Below are 18392 nucleotides of genomic sequence, written 5' to 3' on the forward strand. Positions count from 1 at the left end.
TTATTTTTAATCAACAAAATAAATCCTTCTTACCTTAGATTAATTCTTAAGATTTTCGTTGATATTTTGTGGTGTAATACTGCAACACAAAAATATCAATAAATTTATTCTATGCAAATATAAGGTGTCCTAAAGTAAACAATAACACTAGATATAAAATTAATTAAGCCAGTTTTAATATATCCTGTTATTTTTAGATAAGGATTTCCAGTTCAAACCCAGACTTGATACATTATATGAAGGACTAATGAAGTTCGAATTTAGTCAGCTACCGTTCAATCGGCATCAGTTGTTATTAACAATTTAGCAAACGGAATTATTATTACCACTTCAGTACGTAATAATATTCTGAAACCAAATGAAACATATGGGATTAGTAACAAAGCCTTTATTACACACGTCTGTTGAGGTTTAATCGAATTGGTATCGTGTTGTGTGAAATAATCTCGAGAACATGAATCTTTTTTTAATCGAAAGCCTTTTTATAAACTCGATGAGACATTTCACTGATTTGTCAAGAGAATAATAGATCAAAACACACTAAGAGAAAACATTTCAGTATAGTTTTATATTTAAAAGATAACTAGATATTTTTTTCTGAACTCTATGATTATTCGCAATTACTCCACTTAAGTTAAAATAGTAATATTGTTGGAGAAATATTCGATAAAGTGAAACCAGCTTTATACTGACGGCCTTCTCAAATTATTTTGCTTTTCCTTATCCTATTGTAGGTGAATTGATATCCTACATAAAGGTCTGGTTTCGACACAACAAAAACAGAACAAAAGCAATATTTATTCCTTTAATTATACGTCAGTTACATCACTTGCACTCCTGAAAGACAGTTTTGTTGCGTAAGGTCTTTTCTAATTCTAGGATGTGGAATGGAGAAGGGGTCTTGCGTAAAAGCTGTTTTACTACTCTGTTTCGCAGTATAATATTGCTTGACTGTGTGGGAGTTAACAAAAGTATACACATATTGCTGTGGTTTCTATTAAAATGTGATGGTTCTCATGTAAATCATACTTAATTTTAAATATTAATACCAGTTTTTAAAATAGACAACATTTATTTAGCACAACGACATTTATAACTATACATTTTCACAGTCCGTATATAAGCATAATAAATTACATTTTTTTCTATTTATAGACAACGTCAATCACCGTTAACTACCATAATGACATCTTCTTAAAACCGAACAACAATAAAATCAAAAAAAGCCGCAACAAAAGTAAATATAAGCAAATATCAGAAAGTCTTGCTCTCCCACTTGTTGGTCAAATATAGTTCCAACCAAATTGGACAATTTGGCGATACTGTCCCGCCCCACGTCCATCCATTTGGTATTGCCAAGTGGGTTAGGCCTTTACTTATCACGTTCTTGTGACCAGTCAGGTTACTTTTCAGTTGTGAATTAATTAGGATATTTGATATGTGACTAGAATGGCGAGATGTCCGTAAAGACGGGAAATGTGTTTTTGTGCTACTGGGAAATATTGGCTCTAGACTGCCTAAAGTCAATGACGATTCTGGAAAAAAAACAGTATATCTAATCATATGTAAACCTTTTTTATTCCTATAATAAGTGCAGAAAAATATGGAATAATTTTCAAAATAAAACCTTTAACCAGAAACCACACAAAAGTTTCTGAACCTCTCAAAAATTGCTCTACAAGTGTCTTGTAAGAATTTTTCAAAATAGCCATATGTCAGTACAGAATCATTTTGGAAATGTCAGAGGCATGTAAATACTACTAAAATCCTTCCAAAAAATGCCAGAAATGTCTACAAGTGTCTTAAACCTTCCAAGAATTATTCGAAGTAGCCCGTTGTCAGTAGAATTATTTTGGAAATATCAAAGACCTGTAAATTTTACTGAAAACCTTCCAAAAAATGCCAGAAACATCTACAAGTGTCTTAAAGCTTCCAAGAGTTTTTCAAAGTAACTAGATGTCAGTAAAATCATTTTGGAAATGTCAGAGGGGTGTAAATACTACTGAAAACCTTCCAAAAAATGCCAGAAACGTCTACAAGTGTCTTAAAGCTTCCAAGAGTTTTTCAAGGTAGCTAGATGTCAGTAGAATCATTTTGGCAAATGTCGGAGGCATGTAAATACTACTAAAATTCTTCCAAAAAATTCCAGAAATGTCTACAAGTGTCTTAAATCTTCCCAAGAATTATTCGAAGTAGCCCGTTGTCAGTAGAATTATTTTGGAAATGTCAAAGACCTGTAAATTCTACTGAAAACCTTCCAAAAAATGCCAGAAACATATACAAGTGTCTTAAAGCTTCCAAGAATTTTTCCAAGTAGCTATATGTCAGTAGAATCATTTTGACAAATGTCAGAGGCATGTAAATACTACTAAAAACCTTCCAAAAAATGCCAGAAACATCTACAAGTGTTTTAAAGCTTCCAAGAGTTTTTCAGAGTAGCTAGATGTCAGTAAAATCATTTTGGCAAATGTCAGAAGCATGTAAATACTACTGAAAACCTTCCAAAAAATGCCAGAAACATCTACAAGTGTCTTAAAGCTTCCAAGAATTATTCAAACTAGCCCGTTGTCAGTAGAATCATTTTGGAAATGTCAAACACCTGTAAATTCTACTAAAAACCTTCCAAAAAATGCCAGGAACGTCTTCAAAGTGTCTTAAAGCTTCCAAGAAATTTATAAGTTGCCAAAAACCTATAGAACTATGTTAAAAACGTCAGAAGCCCCTAAATACTACTGAAATTCTCTCAAAAGTTGCCAAAGACGTCTACAAAAGTCCTACATCTTCAATTTTTTTGTGAACGATTGCAACAAATTGATTACTGTACCTAAATATGTGAATGATAAGTAATATAGAAACATATTAATTATATGGAGAGTCACTTGAAATTTTTACGATTTTAATTGTTTGGAAGTTGACACTTAAAACAACACTTAATTATGTAATCTTTCCACACACGTGCAATACTGTTACAAAAATTAAATCTGTTGAAAAGTTTATCAATTCAAGAAAGATTGTTAATCAGTGTAAGGTCTGTTATGACATTTTATTTTAATACTAGAGCCTGACCGAAATACCTAGTCCAATAGAATAAACAAAAAAGCTTTTAAAATCAGGACAGAAAATTGATTTTCAAAAAAAAAAAACAGTTAAGTATACTTTTCTTACCTGAGATTCAATACCATCCTTTCAATGTTTTCCGTGAAATAGCATTCATTTAAGAACATATTGTGTAATTTAACACATTTTTAAAGCAAATAGAAAAATAAGACGCTCTGGCTTTTTTTTCACTTCAAAACCCAGTTAAAACCAATATCTCACTAATAATAATTTTAAAGAACAATCAGGCATTAACCGTAAATGACAAAATATTTACTAGGGAATTACATCGAATGCAAGCTTATTGACGTAAGACATAAGCTTCAATTACGTCAACTGATGCTAAAAGTAACGTCCCTAATACCATATAAATAGATTAGATAATGATAAAATAAAACTTTGTTGCAACAAACAAATCAAAGAACAACTTACCATCCAAATAATTGCAATTCGAAAAATCGATGCAAAGCATTACCGTCTCTTCCTCACTTATTAAGTCGGAAATCTTGTCGTTTAAAAACTTAATATTAGCATCATCTTTGAGCGAGATATTCACTATTTGTAGGTTTAAATCGCCTATTAGGAAGTCGGCGATTATAGCATCACAGTCGTTTCTCGTATCTTCCGGACTTTCCAGTAAGGAAACCAACTCTATATTTGGCGCTTTAATAAAATACTTTTTACAAAGGTTAATCACGCTAAAAATTCAACTACTTACCGCTACCAGAATCATAAATAAAACCCAAATGCGTGTCGTGTACATCCAACATGCAAAAATTCCAACAATGACTATTTTCCTTCCATTCTTCCACTCTTCTCAAAGTAGGTTTATTCAGCTCTTCACAAATAGTCTTTAAAGCTATTACGTCTTTAATATCTTGAAGTGCTAGCAATGAAATCCTAAAATATCACCATGATATTGTTGCCGTTTAATAAAGTTACTCAAAAACCAACCCATTCTCTAAAATTGTCCGACAAATTACTTCCTTAACACCCATATTTGTAGCTTTCTCTTGCGTAAATCTGTGTAGATTCCAGGAAGCAATTCTAGCTGCTCCCTCACCGTTTCGACTGTACTTAAACACTTCACTTAATATAGGTCTAGGGGAATATGTTGACAGCAATTCAAATATGTCCAAGGCTGAAGATGGGGCTAAACCGTTGGGAACATGCCCTCTAAATGACGGCCTAAAATTACTGAGTACTCAAATTGTTCATAACTGTATTAAGCCAAATTCTGACTGACGTCTTACCTATGAGCACGTCCGTTTGTATACGGTGTAGGTACAAAACCATTAGTTAGGACACTGGGTCTTTGTATATTAGAGACCTCGCTAGCTGCATCTTCATCGTTTTCTACAGTAAGATATCTTGTTATGTGTCCCAATCGCATTCGATTCAGGTGTTTTACTTTTAGCAAATCGTCAATCTATAAAAGATTCGGAAGAAGAAGAGGTAATCAATGATGTGTTGTCAATTTAAAACGTCATTAATATGTTCCTTCCAAGCAGACTAACTGCTTTCTTAAGTTTATCAAAATTCTTGGCTTCATCCAATCAAGCAAACAATTTTTCAAAAAATGTCCTAATTTTAACATAAATTTTGTGTTATTGGTGCAATCTGTATTTGTACAAAAGAATTCGGTCTTCCATAAATACTTTTATGTAATGGTGGTTACCTTCTAACAATCAATTATTACACCATCAAATAATTAACAATTCTCATCATTCTGGCATAAATACATAAATTAGAAACATTAACATACTAATGCTAAGGCTTTTATTATTACATGAGGTAAGTATTATTGAAAAACGTAGCTTTTGTTTTGGTATCTACCATATGCATTTAGCGATATTTGTTACAGTTTAATATTAACATAAAGTGCGATTAAAACGATTTAGCTTTTCTAGATAATACACCTTACCTTGACAAATGACATAATATTGCAAAACAATGAAATTGTTACAAAAATAGTTTGATGGGAAAACATTAACACTATCCCTTTATTGAAGTCAGAAACTTTATCTTTTAATGCTTTTAGTAAGAATAATTTACTTATTTTTGTTATGAAACCAAATATGGTTTAGTTTAAATGTATACAATATCTTAAAGTCGTTTTAGCTTCTCTATTCAATTGTTCAAGAACTAAAAAAAAACCTTTCAAAATTTATAAGTGACAGTATTTGTCAAATAATGTCATCTCAAAAATTAAAATTCTCAGACTAGAGGATTTTTCTCAAAAATAGAAGATTTGATTTTCTTTGGGGATATTTTTTCTGGGGGATTTCTCCTGTAGGAAAAAAATAATTACTAGGGGACTAACTGGAAAAGTCACTCCTTTTGGGATAGTTCCTTCCTTAGTGGGATAGGATTTTTTTTATTTTAACTGAGAATATAATATTTGGTTATTAACCATCCTGTATACCAAATATTATATATCAGAGGAAGCAACCTTAGGAACTAATTAATTTTTATGGTTTTTATCTCATTACAAATATCCCTTTAAGTAGAAAATCAAAGGTCAAGGGAACATTGCACCTTGGCTGGATCATTTGATAAATTATTACTCACTTTTCACAATATTTAATAATTTACCCTACCAACCTTGACAAAGTTGATAATTATGTTGACATAAAGAGCTCCTTAACAAGTTAAGTAGTTTATGTATAATTCGCCTTGAGAGAAAATGATGTGAAATAGATGTTTCCAATAAAAACTATAAAATAGTACATTACTTTGTTGCAATATTGTAATACTCTGTTGGGTCATTAAAAATATATAATATAAACTAAAATTTTTTGTCCTGCATTTTTTTACTATTATTAGTATGTCAAAAATTCAATCAATCACCGAATTAAAAACACTAGTTAGATATTTTAAGAGAAAAATGAAGAAAACCTGTTATTAAAAATCACAATAAAGCTAAAATTAAAACACCATTGTATTATTTATTATTTTTAAAAATGATTTGTAATAAAACTCAATCTTGTAACTGAGTTATTTCCATTAAACATCTGCCAGACAGATTACCTAGATGTGCAATGTTTTTAAAGTACCTACAACAAACTCAATTAATAAAAAAACCATGTACAGGATGTACCCAATTCAACTGAAATCCACAACAAATTCAAGAGAGATACAACTAGATTATTTTAGAAAAATGTATCATGTTATTAAAATGTGTAGGTATGTTATTAAAAGATGGTAGACATCAATTTCTTAAAGTGTATCAAGCTTTTTTTGTACTTTTTGTGAAGTGACTTTAATATAAATTCTAAGCACCAAAATTGTAGTTTTTGACCTTTAGTAGATTTTAAAAAAACCTGAAAATTATGACTGGAGCTATCTCACTCATAATGTGGTAGATGAATCCCTAGTTTGCAATATAATTCTCAAATTAGTCTAAAACACTGTTATGCTAGTGAATGCAAATTAAGTGAAAATACTATTTACTGCAAAAATTAATGCCACAAACTAACTGCAATTGACTTACCTTTTTAAATAATCCTTTCTTATTTCTGTATATTACAATTCCAGCAGCAATTTCTTGTGTAATACCAGGAACACTTTGGAGTTCAAAAACACTTGCTTTATTAACATTAATGCATCTACTAATCCTACTTGTAGTTTTAGAATCAGTACTTTTCAAACTATCATAACTGGGTGCTCTTGAAGACACACAACTGGCATTATTTCGTCTAGTTGATACACAAATTTCAGGTTTTATTAGTTCTAACTTCTCTGCACCTATTCCTCTAACCAATGCTAAATCTTCTACCTTGCGATATCTGCCAATTGCTTTCCTGTGTTCAACAATACTTTTTGCAATTTCTCTGTTGATACCTGGCAAAGTCATTAGTTCTTCTTCTGATGCTGTGTTGATGTTAACTAGTTCCATTTGCTCATCAAGTTCTGGTACAGTAAAAGTGTGACTTAAATTGGATTTGTGTGATTTTCTCTGGACAAAGGAGCGTAGTGACTTTCTTCTACCTTTTGGTAGACTAGCGTTGTTCCCCATTTGGACTGGATTTAAAACTAAGTTCAAAACCATTTAACTTATTCAATAAATTGACCCTTGGCCTCTCTAATAGGAACTCAATTGATTGTCTTGGATTCCCATACTTTAATCACTGATCACAATTGAAAAGAAACTGAAACAAAACCGCATAACTCACTTTAGCCTTGACAGGATCAGACACCACTGAAACTACTGTTTCAGGGTATTAAAATAATTGAACTTGATGATACTTGTTTGCATAGCCTATGGAACTAATTAAAGCAATACAAACCTTGCACAGGAACATGATGGTCATAATTAGGTTTTTTCTGACAAAATCACTTACAATAAGTTCAAAGGTGTCAATCCTGCATGAGTTTTTAAATTTTATGTGTGTTACATTTTTTATTTTTTCATTTTGATATCAAAACGTCAATATTTGGCAAACGGAAGTCAGAACAGCTGATTTCTTTCTATTGATGACATTGCTTATTGAACCTTCCCATTGGCTGGCGCAAGCTAATTTACTTATCCTTTACTATCTTATAGCAGTAAAATAGCATAGCCACTGGTTGCTCCAGCTGAACATTTTTCACGCAGCAAGAGTTGAACGCACTAAAAGTTGATCACGTGATACCCTTAAGACAATCTGTACACAAGTCATGTGATAGGGTCAGAAGATTCAGTTTTGAAGCTGTCAAATAAAATGCCAAGGAAAATACAAACACAAAATTGTGTACTTTTTTAAAACTCGTTTTATAATTAAAATACACACTTTTCTATTATAAAATTCGTACTTTTTTACTAAAATGTGATAACTGAATGGAAACATTAAATGCCATGAGATGTGGAATGAAGATTATCAATGGCATTATGATTACATTCGCCTTGCATGGGATACTGGCTTTTCTTTTGAAAAATGCAAGTCTGGGAACTTTGATAAGAATAAAATTTGTAAGTATTTAAATTAAGCACAAATTTCTTTCATCTTAATTAATTTTTAGTCAGTCATATACTATACAGAATATATATTTTAAAAAACATAGTTTGAACATATAAAATATTGATATACAAAGATTTTAAAAACAAATTTTCCATGCACATAATTATTATCTATTTTATTTAGTTTTTAGAGCTGTTTTTTATATACAGGTAAAACTAAAACTGGCCCTAGGAAGACCTTGTATCTGACAGAGAAACATATAGATAATATCACAGACTAATATGCATGCATGAGACAAAGACAGAAAACCTAATAAAATATCCAATTGGCCAAAAACTTCAAGGCAATGTTGCCAGAAGCTTATCAATCGGAATTCATCCCCTGGATCATTTACTGACAGTTACATAATTTGGTATGTAATACATTATCAAATAAATAGAAATGATTAGGAATTTTCTAGTCACAAAATGAATTTTGCAAGTAATCTAGAATCTAGTCCAGGAATTCAGAGGGACATTTGGCAACATTTCAACAGTAGAATTTTTTTAGATTTTCTGTCTTTGTTTTGCACATGCAGTTATCAATGTTTCTCTCTCAGTTACATGGTTTTTTTAAGTATGATAATTTTCTTATGTATACAAATGTAAGTTTTCACCACCATGATCATTTTGTATATTTACAAGCACAGGTACTTTTATTATATCCAATACCAAAAATAAATTTAAAAAAAATTCAAACAGTGGTTTGTGCTAATTTTTAGACAATATACTAATTACAGGTACTGCGGATGTTGATAGAATAGTGAAAGAGCGGGATGTTGCTTCAGTGGATCGATATATTTCAACTGTAGTTCAGTACGTTTTAGATGAGGAACAGTCTAAAGTTCTTGACATAAATTTTGTTAAGTTGTTTAAAATTAGCCAATTAGCTGTAGAGTACTTGGTATTTTGCAAAAAATACCTAGACAATACTGTTGTTCTCTTGAAGAAGGAATTGGCAAAAAGTAAAGAAGTAAGTGCTTTTGTTGAATTTGTTCTGCCAGTGGATACATTTAAAGCCTAAAATAGCAAATTAATCTATTTTCTTTTTTCACATTTATTTTCAGGAAAACAAAGAACTGAAATTTCTTAATAATGACTTACAAAAACACGTGGAAAACTTAACGCGGCAACAAGTTTTTGCCACTTTTAAATGCACTAGATGTCCTAAAGCGTTTTCGTCAGACGAATTCTTGAATTCGCACATGAAAAGACGGCACACAAATGCCGAAAACTACAATTCTGAGACTGATAAGTTAAACATGGAAATCAAAGAGTTAAAAGAACGACTTAATAACACCGAGAAATTACTGAAAGAACAGAAAGAAAAATGTCATGAAAACGGGTTTCCTGACGTGAGCAACGGAAAGTTGCATTTGACTGAAGTGTTGGACAAGTTTGAAAAATTCAAATCGCAAATGGATGAAGAGTTAAAAGATTTGAAAGTTCAAAAAAAATTCTACGAGGAAAATTACGCAAAACTGTTTGATATTGTGGTCAGTCAGAATAATAAAGAGAATCAGCCGCCGAAAAGTAACCATGATAAAACTGAAAATACTACTCAAACTGACAAGATTTTGCAGATAGAAAATGTGAACAACAAAAATATAAGTGAAATTATTGAAATTGAAAATCCAGTGGTTCATCAACAAATAGTAGACTTGAAACAATCCCAAGTGGATTCCGTGGAGGCGAGAATTTCAACCGCATTGGCAGGAATTGAAAACCAAATGCAGTCATTTTGGAGCAAACTGAATGAACTACAGCTGAACCAGTCAGAAAATCAGAAATCAGCTCTACCAGTCCCGTTTAGTGATGGTGAAAACAATAAACTAATAACTGACAGTATTGTTAAGGATGTCAAGCCGAAAGTTAAACCAAGAAGCAAATTTACTCCTCCAACTGAAATAGTTGTCAATGACACTGAAAAACTTAAGTCTGCAATTGAACAATTAGAAAGTCCTGCAGCGTCAAATGTTGAAGGAATAGAGAAGGTTCAGCCAATATTTAACAGAGAAAAATTGGAAAAATCTTCTTCAAGTATACTGAAACGACAAAGTGTGGTTGAATGCACTTCTGAAGAAAGTACCATATCAGAATCTGATTCTTCTGTTAAAGAAGAGAGTGATTCATTAAAACAAGATCCAGTGGTGATTAGTCCACACAAGAAAAGTGTAGCAAAGAGAAGGTAAGTTTTAATATCCTGTGTTGTAGTGTTGGGAAGAGAAAAACTGAAAAGAGTTTTTTTTGTTATGTAGAATCAATCTGTTCCATGTTATTTATTTGTGACTTATCCGGTCAACAGAAGCAATAGTTGATTACTAAATTCATAGAAGTAGCTTTGAATGATTAGAAGAAAATATCTAAGAACTTCATGTGCCTTTTGAGGCAAGTTTATTAGCATAATAATGAAGAAAAGCAAACCAAAGTAGATTAGTAATATGATGGATTCTTTTGAGTCCAATTACGTTTGTTGGACTACATTGGACGCTGAATTTGGCTTGTTTGGGGTCAATCTGTGCTAAATTGTATTCTTACGTCTCAAAGCCGGCAAAAATCCACTTCCACTTGCCACACCTTATTTCCTATATCTTCCCCTCTACTTATTACTGTTTATAACTTTTTTTTTCTTTAAAACGGGGACAAAAGGAAACAATTATACTTCCATTGTAGGTTCCCTAGAAATTGTCACTTAATACACAATAACTTGATTTTACTCTTCTGATCTCCTGACTTTATTCTGTCTTTTACTGTCTAGAAATGATTACCAATCATATTTTTACAGCATTGACAAAGTTGACTCGTCAAAAACACTGATCAATATTGAAAAAGATATCGAATATTTAGTGTTGAACCGCCTACAAGAACTCGGTATATCCGAATCATGGACTCGTTTTCCAGATCGCTCGTTTAACAAAGCATTTGAAATAATAAATCATCAAGCCAACCTAACTAAAAAAGTAAGATATTATATTCGCGTTAGCAAAATTTTAATACATTACAATCAATTTTAGACCCATAAGAACTTCAGCTCAATAAAAAAGGCATTAATCGAAAAAGTCGAGCAATTTTGCAAAAGTTCTAAGAGCAAAATTGCAGACCAAAATAGCAAAGGAGTTAAACAGAATATCGTTAAAATATCTTACAGGCCTAAATCAGGGAAACAGAGTAATCTCCATAAGTAAGCAGTTTATAATTGGGTGTTGGTACTATTTATAAAATACATATTGTAGAAACGAGACAGTAAACATCAGAAACCGTTCGTTATTTGAGACAGACTCAGACAGCGACCACTACAACAACCACAGAAAACCAACAGTATTACCAAACACAACTAATCACTATGACGATGTGATTAAAGAGCTGAAAGTGACAAATGACCAAATTTCATCAGATGAGGCGTCCAAAAAGGACGCTCACAAAGGAGTCCTAAAAAACTTTCCGTCCGTTGGCTCTCTGTCTAAGAAGAAAGTTTTCTTTGACTTGAAGAGTCAGTCTGACATAACGAAAGATGTGCCTCTACTCCAAAAAACTGGTGGTAGCACCACCAGTATTGCTAGTTCAATACTAAGCGAGCAAATTGAGATTAATGACGAAGAAAAGAAGGAAAAGGATGAGAAAGAAGAAGCTATAAGAGTGATAGAAAAAGAGTTTGAAGATCTATCTGATTTTGATCTCAGTGTGTAGTTTGTAAGTTTTATGTCACTTTTAATTTTTCATTTATAGTGTTTTTTGTACATAAACCTTTATACTTAAATTGCATTATATTGTATTTACTCAAACTACTCTTTACTCAAATTTTATTGATTATAAATGGTATAATTTCCCAAAGTAAAACTACAAGCTGAAGTCATACATGTTACTGAATTAATGGCTTTATTTATTATTTCCAAACATCTAACGGTCAATTTTATCAGTTCGGTTTATCGTTAATCAGGCTGTTTATACTAATATGGTAAAGCTTTAAGGTTTAACTAAGTGACCGTGAGGAAGTCTCTAGCACTTAACATGACATTCTTTATAAAACTTCCATTTGCCAGTTCAAATATGGCTGAACAGTAATTTTTACCCTTATCTTTACAATACAATGGCGCACATTCAAATAAAAAAGTTTGATTTTCTGTTTTAAATTACGTTTCTTTCTTGGTTGGTTTGGATTTCTTGTCCTCATCCGTTGTTCCTGCTACCGCTGTAGCTTGAGGACTGGATACAGCTAAACCACCTTTTCCTACAATGGCTGTAGCTCTAGGTGCAGAACCTGCTACTCCTCCTGGACCTGCTATTGCCGTAGCTTGTGGTCCTGCCTGGGCCATTGTTGCCTCGGAATCTTGTTTTGTTTCTTCTGATTCTTGAGCTTCTGAAATTTACATATAGAAAATAATTATGAAGCTCCTGTAGGAGGTTCTTTCTAAGTATGTACGTGAAGGCTAAAGCAAACCACCAAAAAGTTTCACAAGTCAAAAAGCCTACTTTAAGAACGAAGAAATTCAGTAAGGTTAGTTTTGCGGACAAACATATAAGTACGAAGAATATCAAATAAGCTTTATTTTAAAGCCCATTTTGTGGAGGAGTTGTATGAAGTGTACTTATTTGATTTTGATAAAGTTCTGAACTGTAAATCCTCTCTGTAAAGATGGTAATAAGTCTAAATACTCCAAAAACTTTAAAAAATCTCTCATACTGCGATCAAACCTTTACAACAGGTACTATAGGAGATTGGACACAAGTTTTCCAGACTTGTTTTACACATGGACGCCATGAATTCCCAATAATGTGAGTGAAGTTTTTGGGTGAGAAAAAAAGCATTTCAAAGAAGTAATGGTGACATAATACACAACTTGATTGATATGTTTTGATGTCTTCTTCAAAGAGTATTTGATATTATCTTTTCTTCCAGTTAAAAGTAATCCCAGACTCTTGAAAGTGCTGAATAAGCTGACTAACTTTCTGATAATACTGATTGCTTATTTGCGACAATTCATCCGAAATTTTGATCTCTGCATCTGCCTTTTTGTGCTTTAAATATATTGTTATTGCTTGAATTTTTCTAAACAATTAGACAAAGATACTTAAAGATATGAAAACTTACCACTTTGATCTGCTTTCAAGTTTGTATCAGCTTGATCGCTGTTCACACCAGCATCGAATGTAGCATCAACTACAATAGCTTCATTATCTATGTCATCTCTAAACTGATAAGCTTCAGGAAGTCCGTTTGGTGTAAACCTAAATTGTCCAAAAAGTTGCGGTTGTACGATTTCGTTAGAGGCTGCACTTTTAAAACTTGGACCTATTCAATTAGACAGTATTAACTCCCTCAACTTGATGGTATATTGCAGATACCTTGAGTTGGTTGACCTAAAAATCCAGTGATTCCTTCCTGCTGTTCGAAGTAAGGCAAAGTGAGTGGAGTGTACAATGAATCCGGGACTGGCCCTGTCCTAAAATATTGTTGGGCTGTCCTGAGAATTCCATCATTCTTTTCTTCTTCTTGTTGTGGTTGGTTTGGTTTTTGCTGGGCGTTCACAAACGAGTTACGCAACAATAAACTTGGTACTGATATCTGCAACTTTATTTTTTAATTATCTACTAATGCCGCTCCAACTCAACATACCGGTGCATTTCCTTCATCGATATCTTGAACGAATTGTGGTGGTTCCTGAGCGAAAGGTTGCAAAAACTTCTGAGGGTATAAACCCTGTTGCACTTGTGTGTATCTCAATCCAGTAAAATCGTTTTGAATTTGAGGTTGTTCTTCGATTGGAAAGAGGTTATCACCGTTTAAGAAGAAGAATCTTTGTCCAGGTCTTAGGCTTACTGTTTCAGGAATTATTCGTGGATTTTCTCCTTGTGCTGGTTTGGTGCTTTGTTCCGGAACGTTTTGTTCGGTGAAAGTTTCCAGTTTTTCTGGTTTACTTTTTGGCTTTCCTGAAAAAAGTTAGGGTTTATCTTTAAAAATGGTACATTACACAAAAAGTCTTCTATTTATAAATATGCCAAACATATGCAATACAATGCAACCTCATCTTTATTACAGTCGTACTTTATTCTTAGCAGGTGGTCTTTTTACGTGATTTCAGTTGAAAACGTAAGCAATTTTCCGGATCTGCGACAAAGAACATGTAATGGTACGCTGGTATGTTATCAGTAAAAATAATGAAGGCTCGAGGATTTAAGTTTACGCACCGTGAATGCAAAACTGTTGCACGAAAATGACGTGTCATTGTATCTTTGTGCACGCAACCGGAATGAAAAATGCCATCAAATCGGTTTGATTGTGATTTACGGCTTATGACCTGACAGTGACCTGTTTTTCCATTAGAATTACAATTAGATTAATTATTAGTTTGATTCAAAAAAAGTGTAGAATATTATGAATGATGTTCACGGTCATAACATTCTTCCTATTTGTCTTGGTTATTTAATGTAATAATGAGTATGTTTTATGCTTCCTACATGTAAAATTAGTTTATTTACCTGCTGTAAAAGGTGGAACTTTAGCTGGATTAGTAGGAACCTCCTCTGCATCTTTTTCAATTGGAGGTACATGAGCTGGTTTTGGATAATTAGCAACCGGAAATCCTGGTCCTTGTGGTGCGGGGTTCCTCACTAAAACATTCGGACCAGGTCCTTGAGGAATCAGAAAATTACCTGGAGGGTTCCCTGGATTGATCAGAATTGGCTGGCCTTGGCCACCTGGTCCGTATAAAACTAACTGCGGTTGGAGCCTTCAAAATGCAATACAACTTAAAGAGTGGAAACGAGTTTTAAAAGCTGGTTTTGCTTGTGACTAAGATGCAGTTAACGATCCGAGATAAAAATGCTTGTTGCACTTTAAGATTGAGTAATTTTCAGCTGGTGTGGTAATTATCGTAACAGAACGTTTTTAATCTTGACCAAGCCATTGAAAAGTGAAGGGTATACGTAAAGTGGTTCTCCTGAATAAGGGGTTTCTCTTAAAAATTAACGTGTAATATATCTGTTTAGGTTAAGTTAGGACAAGTTTGCCAAGTGTTCATGATTAATTACTTATGAAATGTACTTCGCATTTTTTGCAGAGTGATTTTGAGGGTAATATTATTAAAAATACAGGATTTTTACCGAGCTAATGAAGGTTGTCCTCCTTGGGGTTGGACATAAGTCAAACCATAGATCTCAGGTGCAAACTGTTGCCGTTCAAAAAACTGTTTGATTTCTAAAGGAACATCTCCATCTGTTGCAGGTTCTTCTGGTTTCAGTGGAGTTGCGGACAACTCTGCTTTTGAGTCGTCATTTTGGATTGTTGTATTTCTTGCTGTTTCTTCTGCAGAACAGTAAACTAACAGGAGGACGCAAGGTGCTAGTGTTAGTAGCTTCATATTGCTAGAAATCAAAACAAGAGTAACTAGTTTGATGAATGATGAATTTAAAAAGGATCACTGATTTTGAATTGCTCACTGTTTTGTGAGTTTTCATTGTAAAGTTTTCAACTAAGGAGACTTGTAAGAACATTTGATTCAAACGGGGAAGCTCATTAATAATACGCTCAACGTCTTCTTTTTGAGATGGAGAAGGTATAAACAGCAACTCTTATAAGACCTTATCAAATTACTTGTCAAGAATATCATTAGTTTTATGCAGATAAATTACAACTATGCACTTCCCTCTGAGCTTAAGCTAATACATTTCCAGCATTATGTAAATTGTTATTTGCCTTTTTAGTCTGTATACGGAAATAACAAGTAAAATTTTATTGTAGTGCCCTATTATAAATTGAAAAATAAAAATACTTGTATGAATTATCTATTCAGCCTTTCTCCAAGTTGGTATACAACCAAAACAAATAAATAATTAAATTTTTTAAATTATTACACAATATCAAGAGTTGATTAAAATCTCAAATTTTTTACTTCTGCAGCAATAGACAACTGATACTCCCTAATACATAATAATTAAACTTTTTCATTGTCAAAAAAAATTACTATAATTAACTAATGTCACAAAATGATATTTGGGCTGTTAATTAACTTCCGATTTAATGAAGGCTATACGAATATATCAAGGTATTTCACTTTGCATAGTGTGTGTATTATTAATGACATTATACACACTACAAATGTTTGATTCCATTAAAAATTGGTTTAATTACTAGTAAATTCGACATGGCACATGAATTCTAACGTGTTTCAAGTGTATATTACATAAAATAAACAATAGTTTATACTTTTTAAGTAGAGTATTATTTGAAATCATCGTTTCGCTTTTACTATCTTTTTAACCAGTTAGTGGTAGATAATTATGAGAACCTCGTAAAACCTTATTAAATAGGTACTAAGTACATACCCACAAGTTTGTGTTGTGACATATAATAATTGATCAATAATTTGAAATTACGAAATTAGGAAAGTGATTTGAAATAGTAGGATATAATGAACAGTTAAAATGGTATTATTTTAGTTTTTTTGTGCCCAAAAATACAATGGGAAGATTGTTTTAAGTTACTCAACAGTTGTTACCACTGTGGTTATGCAAAAGTGGGGTCGTTATAGTTTTAATATAGTTTGTTCAAAATTCCAATGCAAACTACTTATAACTTATAATATAACAAAGTAAATTTTAAATGACATTTGTTAAGTACTTTTTTGTGCTTGACCTTTGCTGTTGTAAGTCAAGTCAGTTTTAGTTTTTAAAATGATATTTTTAATCTGTAGTGTATCAAATCATTGCTTTATTGAACCAAAATACATTTAAAATTAAAAATTCCTGAATTTTTGTAGTGTGAAATTAACATTTTTCCATTATAACAAATTTTATGGTATGGCAATTTGTATTAAACATGTGAACATTCTAAATTATTAATTTTGACAGCTCTAAAGTCAAATCAAACTCAAAAGTAATTAAATTTTTAGATTCTCAATAGTTTCGGGTTTATTACATTTTATTCAAATCATGGGTACTTAAGTATGTAATTCCATGTTAACAAAACGTTATGCTGTATATGGTTTATACAAGGTGCGTTAGGTAACATGTAGTTTTCCTAATTTGAATACAAGTATACATTTTACTGTTTTAACGTATTTTTAGTAGTAATTCATTACAGTAAATTAGAATAATCAAACGAAAGTGAAGGTCTCTGCGATTTTGAATAAAATATCTTATATCTAGTCTGTGATATGTAGATAGGTCAACATATTTGACAGTAAAGACAAGTAATGTTGAAAACCAAAAAAAGGGCGACAAAACGATTTTTGTAATTGCTAAATAAGTATATTTGAGTATATTATAAGGTAAACCATCATAAATTCACCTAAAAATTATGAAAATGAGTTTTTTGTCAAATGAAATCAAAGAGACTTCCCTGGCGGAAAAATTATGGCAAAAAAATTAATTGAAAAATTAAAGTTAACTCTCTTTAAAAGAAGAAATAAATCTAACGTGTCTCAAAACATTAAAATCAAATTTATTATTTTACATAAAACTGGTTTTGCAGAATTTTCTAATGAACAAAAAAGGAAATGCACTTTATCTATTTACTCACTGCCTGTACATAAAGTGTTAAACATAAATCAAGATGTATTTACCTTAGCAAGGTCTTCAGCTCTTCGTTTGCTTTGTTTTGATAAGTTTACGCGGCACAACTACTTTGCTGTAACGACTCCAATCATAGGACCATCGACCTCTCTTATACGCGACCATTGGTGGGGTCTACCAAAGCTAACATTGGTCAATTTTTTATTTTATTGTTTGCACTGATTTTATCGACTAAATTTAAATTGGAGTATTTTGTTGCATTTTTTTCGGGTTTGGTGGTGATTCAAGCCCGACCCAAAAAAATTCTTCACGAAAGCCTTTTTGATGTTTATTTATGCTTGAGTTTTCAAGTGCATATCTTAACATTGAACCTGACCTGAAATTTAATTTTTGTTTGGTCATATATTTAAAAGTATTACTGGATTAATGTTCAAATAAACAGTTGTATGTAAAGAGGGTTATGATCACTGTGCTTTTACAATTTCAGATTTTCCAAAATGTAAACTTTTCTAGATAAAAACGACATATTCCGAACCAAGAATGAAAAGTAAACCTGAACATATTCAGGAATATTTTTGTCTTTGAAAAGTCTGATAGAGGTATTTATGGTATATAATTATGTACTGTGATTAGAATATGCCATATTTGGTACACTAAAGTTATTAAGCACAATTTAAATCAGTGGATTGTTGTGTCGCGAAAATTATGCACATGAACGCAAAAACGTTGGCGGTTCTAGCAAAACATCTTCTGTGGGCAAATTTATGAATATTAAGATCATTTGATTTAATATATTTTTAATTTAACC

General features: G+C 32.0%; 3 protein-coding genes and 1 long non-coding RNA gene across 5 annotated transcripts; 2 read left to right on the top strand and 2 right to left on the bottom strand.

The window, feature by feature from the left end:
• Positions 1–1052: 1052 nt before the first annotated feature.
• LOC145733589 (endonuclease/exonuclease/phosphatase family domain-containing protein 1-like) lies at positions 1053–7544 on the bottom strand. 2 transcript variants are annotated; one of them, XM_081986488.1, is made up of 7 exons: positions 7386–7544; positions 6590–7247; positions 4350–4525; positions 4051–4284; positions 3815–3996; positions 3529–3759; positions 1053–1535 (listed from the first exon to the last, which is right to left on the bottom strand). In XM_081986488.1, the coding sequence occupies exons 2-7, from the start codon at positions 7145–7147 to the stop codon at positions 1255–1257; spliced, it is 1662 nt and encodes a 553-aa protein (XP_081842614.1). In that variant the 5' UTR covers positions 7148–7247; positions 7386–7544; the 3' UTR covers positions 1053–1254. The 2 variants fall into 2 exon arrangements, with proteins under 2 accessions (XP_081842614.1, XP_081842613.1); XM_081986487.1 differs by having other exon boundaries at positions 4051–4293.
• Positions 7545–7802: 258 nt separating this feature from the next.
• Positions 7803–11857, top strand: LOC145734036 (uncharacterized). The gene is made up of 6 exons (XM_081987095.1): positions 7803–8047; positions 8815–9047; positions 9142–10262; positions 10860–11034; positions 11089–11255; positions 11308–11857. Exons 1-6 carry the CDS (start codon positions 7939–7941, stop codon positions 11759–11761), a joined length of 2259 nt encoding a protein of 752 aa, XP_081843221.1. The 5' UTR covers positions 7803–7938; the 3' UTR covers positions 11762–11857.
• A 62-nt stretch (positions 11858–11919) lies between these two features.
• On the bottom strand, positions 11920–17785 carry LOC145734039 (uncharacterized). Its single transcript, XM_081987101.1, has 7 exons — positions 17635–17785; positions 15176–15436; positions 14552–14802; positions 13689–14002; positions 13418–13637; positions 13164–13364; positions 11920–12431 (listed from the first exon to the last, which is right to left on the bottom strand). The coding sequence occupies exons 2-7, from the start codon at positions 15430–15432 to the stop codon at positions 12205–12207; spliced, it is 1470 nt and encodes a 489-aa protein (XP_081843227.1). The 5' UTR covers positions 15433–15436; positions 17635–17785; the 3' UTR covers positions 11920–12204.
• LOC145734053 (uncharacterized) lies at positions 14788–16284 on the top strand. Its single transcript, XR_014179332.1, has 2 exons — positions 14788–15042; positions 15078–16284. It is a non-coding gene; the product is annotated as an uncharacterized LOC145734053 (long non-coding RNA).
• Positions 17786–18392: the final 607 nt, after the last annotated feature.

The sequence above is a fragment of the Ips typographus genome, linkage group LG9, assembly GCF_016097725.1.
Source record: "Ips typographus isolate SLU linkage group LG9, UJ_Ityp_2.0, whole genome shotgun sequence".
Classification (NCBI taxonomy): Eukaryota; Metazoa; Arthropoda; class Insecta; order Coleoptera; family Curculionidae; genus Ips; species Ips typographus.

Coding starts and splice junctions, on each gene's coding strand:
- LOC145733589 (XM_081986487.1), bottom strand. CDS start 7,147: ATGGTTTTGAACTTAGTTTTAAATCCAGTCCAAATGGGGAACAACGCT. Junction 4,294..4,349: donor ACAAACGGACGTGCTCATAG/GTAAGACGTCAG, acceptor TTGAGTACTCAG/TAATTTTAGGCCGTCATTTA. Junction 3,997..4,050: donor CGGACAATTTTAGAGAATGG/GTTGGTTTTTGA, acceptor GTGATATTTTAG/GATTTCATTGCTAGCACTTC.
- LOC145734036 (XM_081987095.1), top strand. CDS start 7,939: ATGTGGAATGAAGATTATCAATGGCATTATGATTACATTCGCCTTGCA. Junction 10,263..10,859: donor AAAAGTGTAGCAAAGAGAAG/GTAAGTTTTAAT, acceptor ATATTTTTACAG/CATTGACAAAGTTGACTCGT. Junction 11,035..11,088: donor AAGCCAACCTAACTAAAAAA/GTAAGATATTAT, acceptor AATCAATTTTAG/ACCCATAAGAACTTCAGCTC.
- LOC145734039 (XM_081987101.1), bottom strand. CDS start 15,432: ATGAAGCTACTAACACTAGCACCTTGCGTCCTCCTGTTAGTTTACTGT. Junction 13,638..13,688: donor TCGATGAAGGAAATGCACCG/GTATGTTGAGTT, acceptor ATAAAGTTGCAG/ATATCAGTACCAAGTTTATT. Junction 12,432..13,163: donor CTTGAAAGCAGATCAAAGTG/GTAAGTTTTCAT, acceptor TGTAAATTTCAG/AAGCTCAAGAATCAGAAGAA.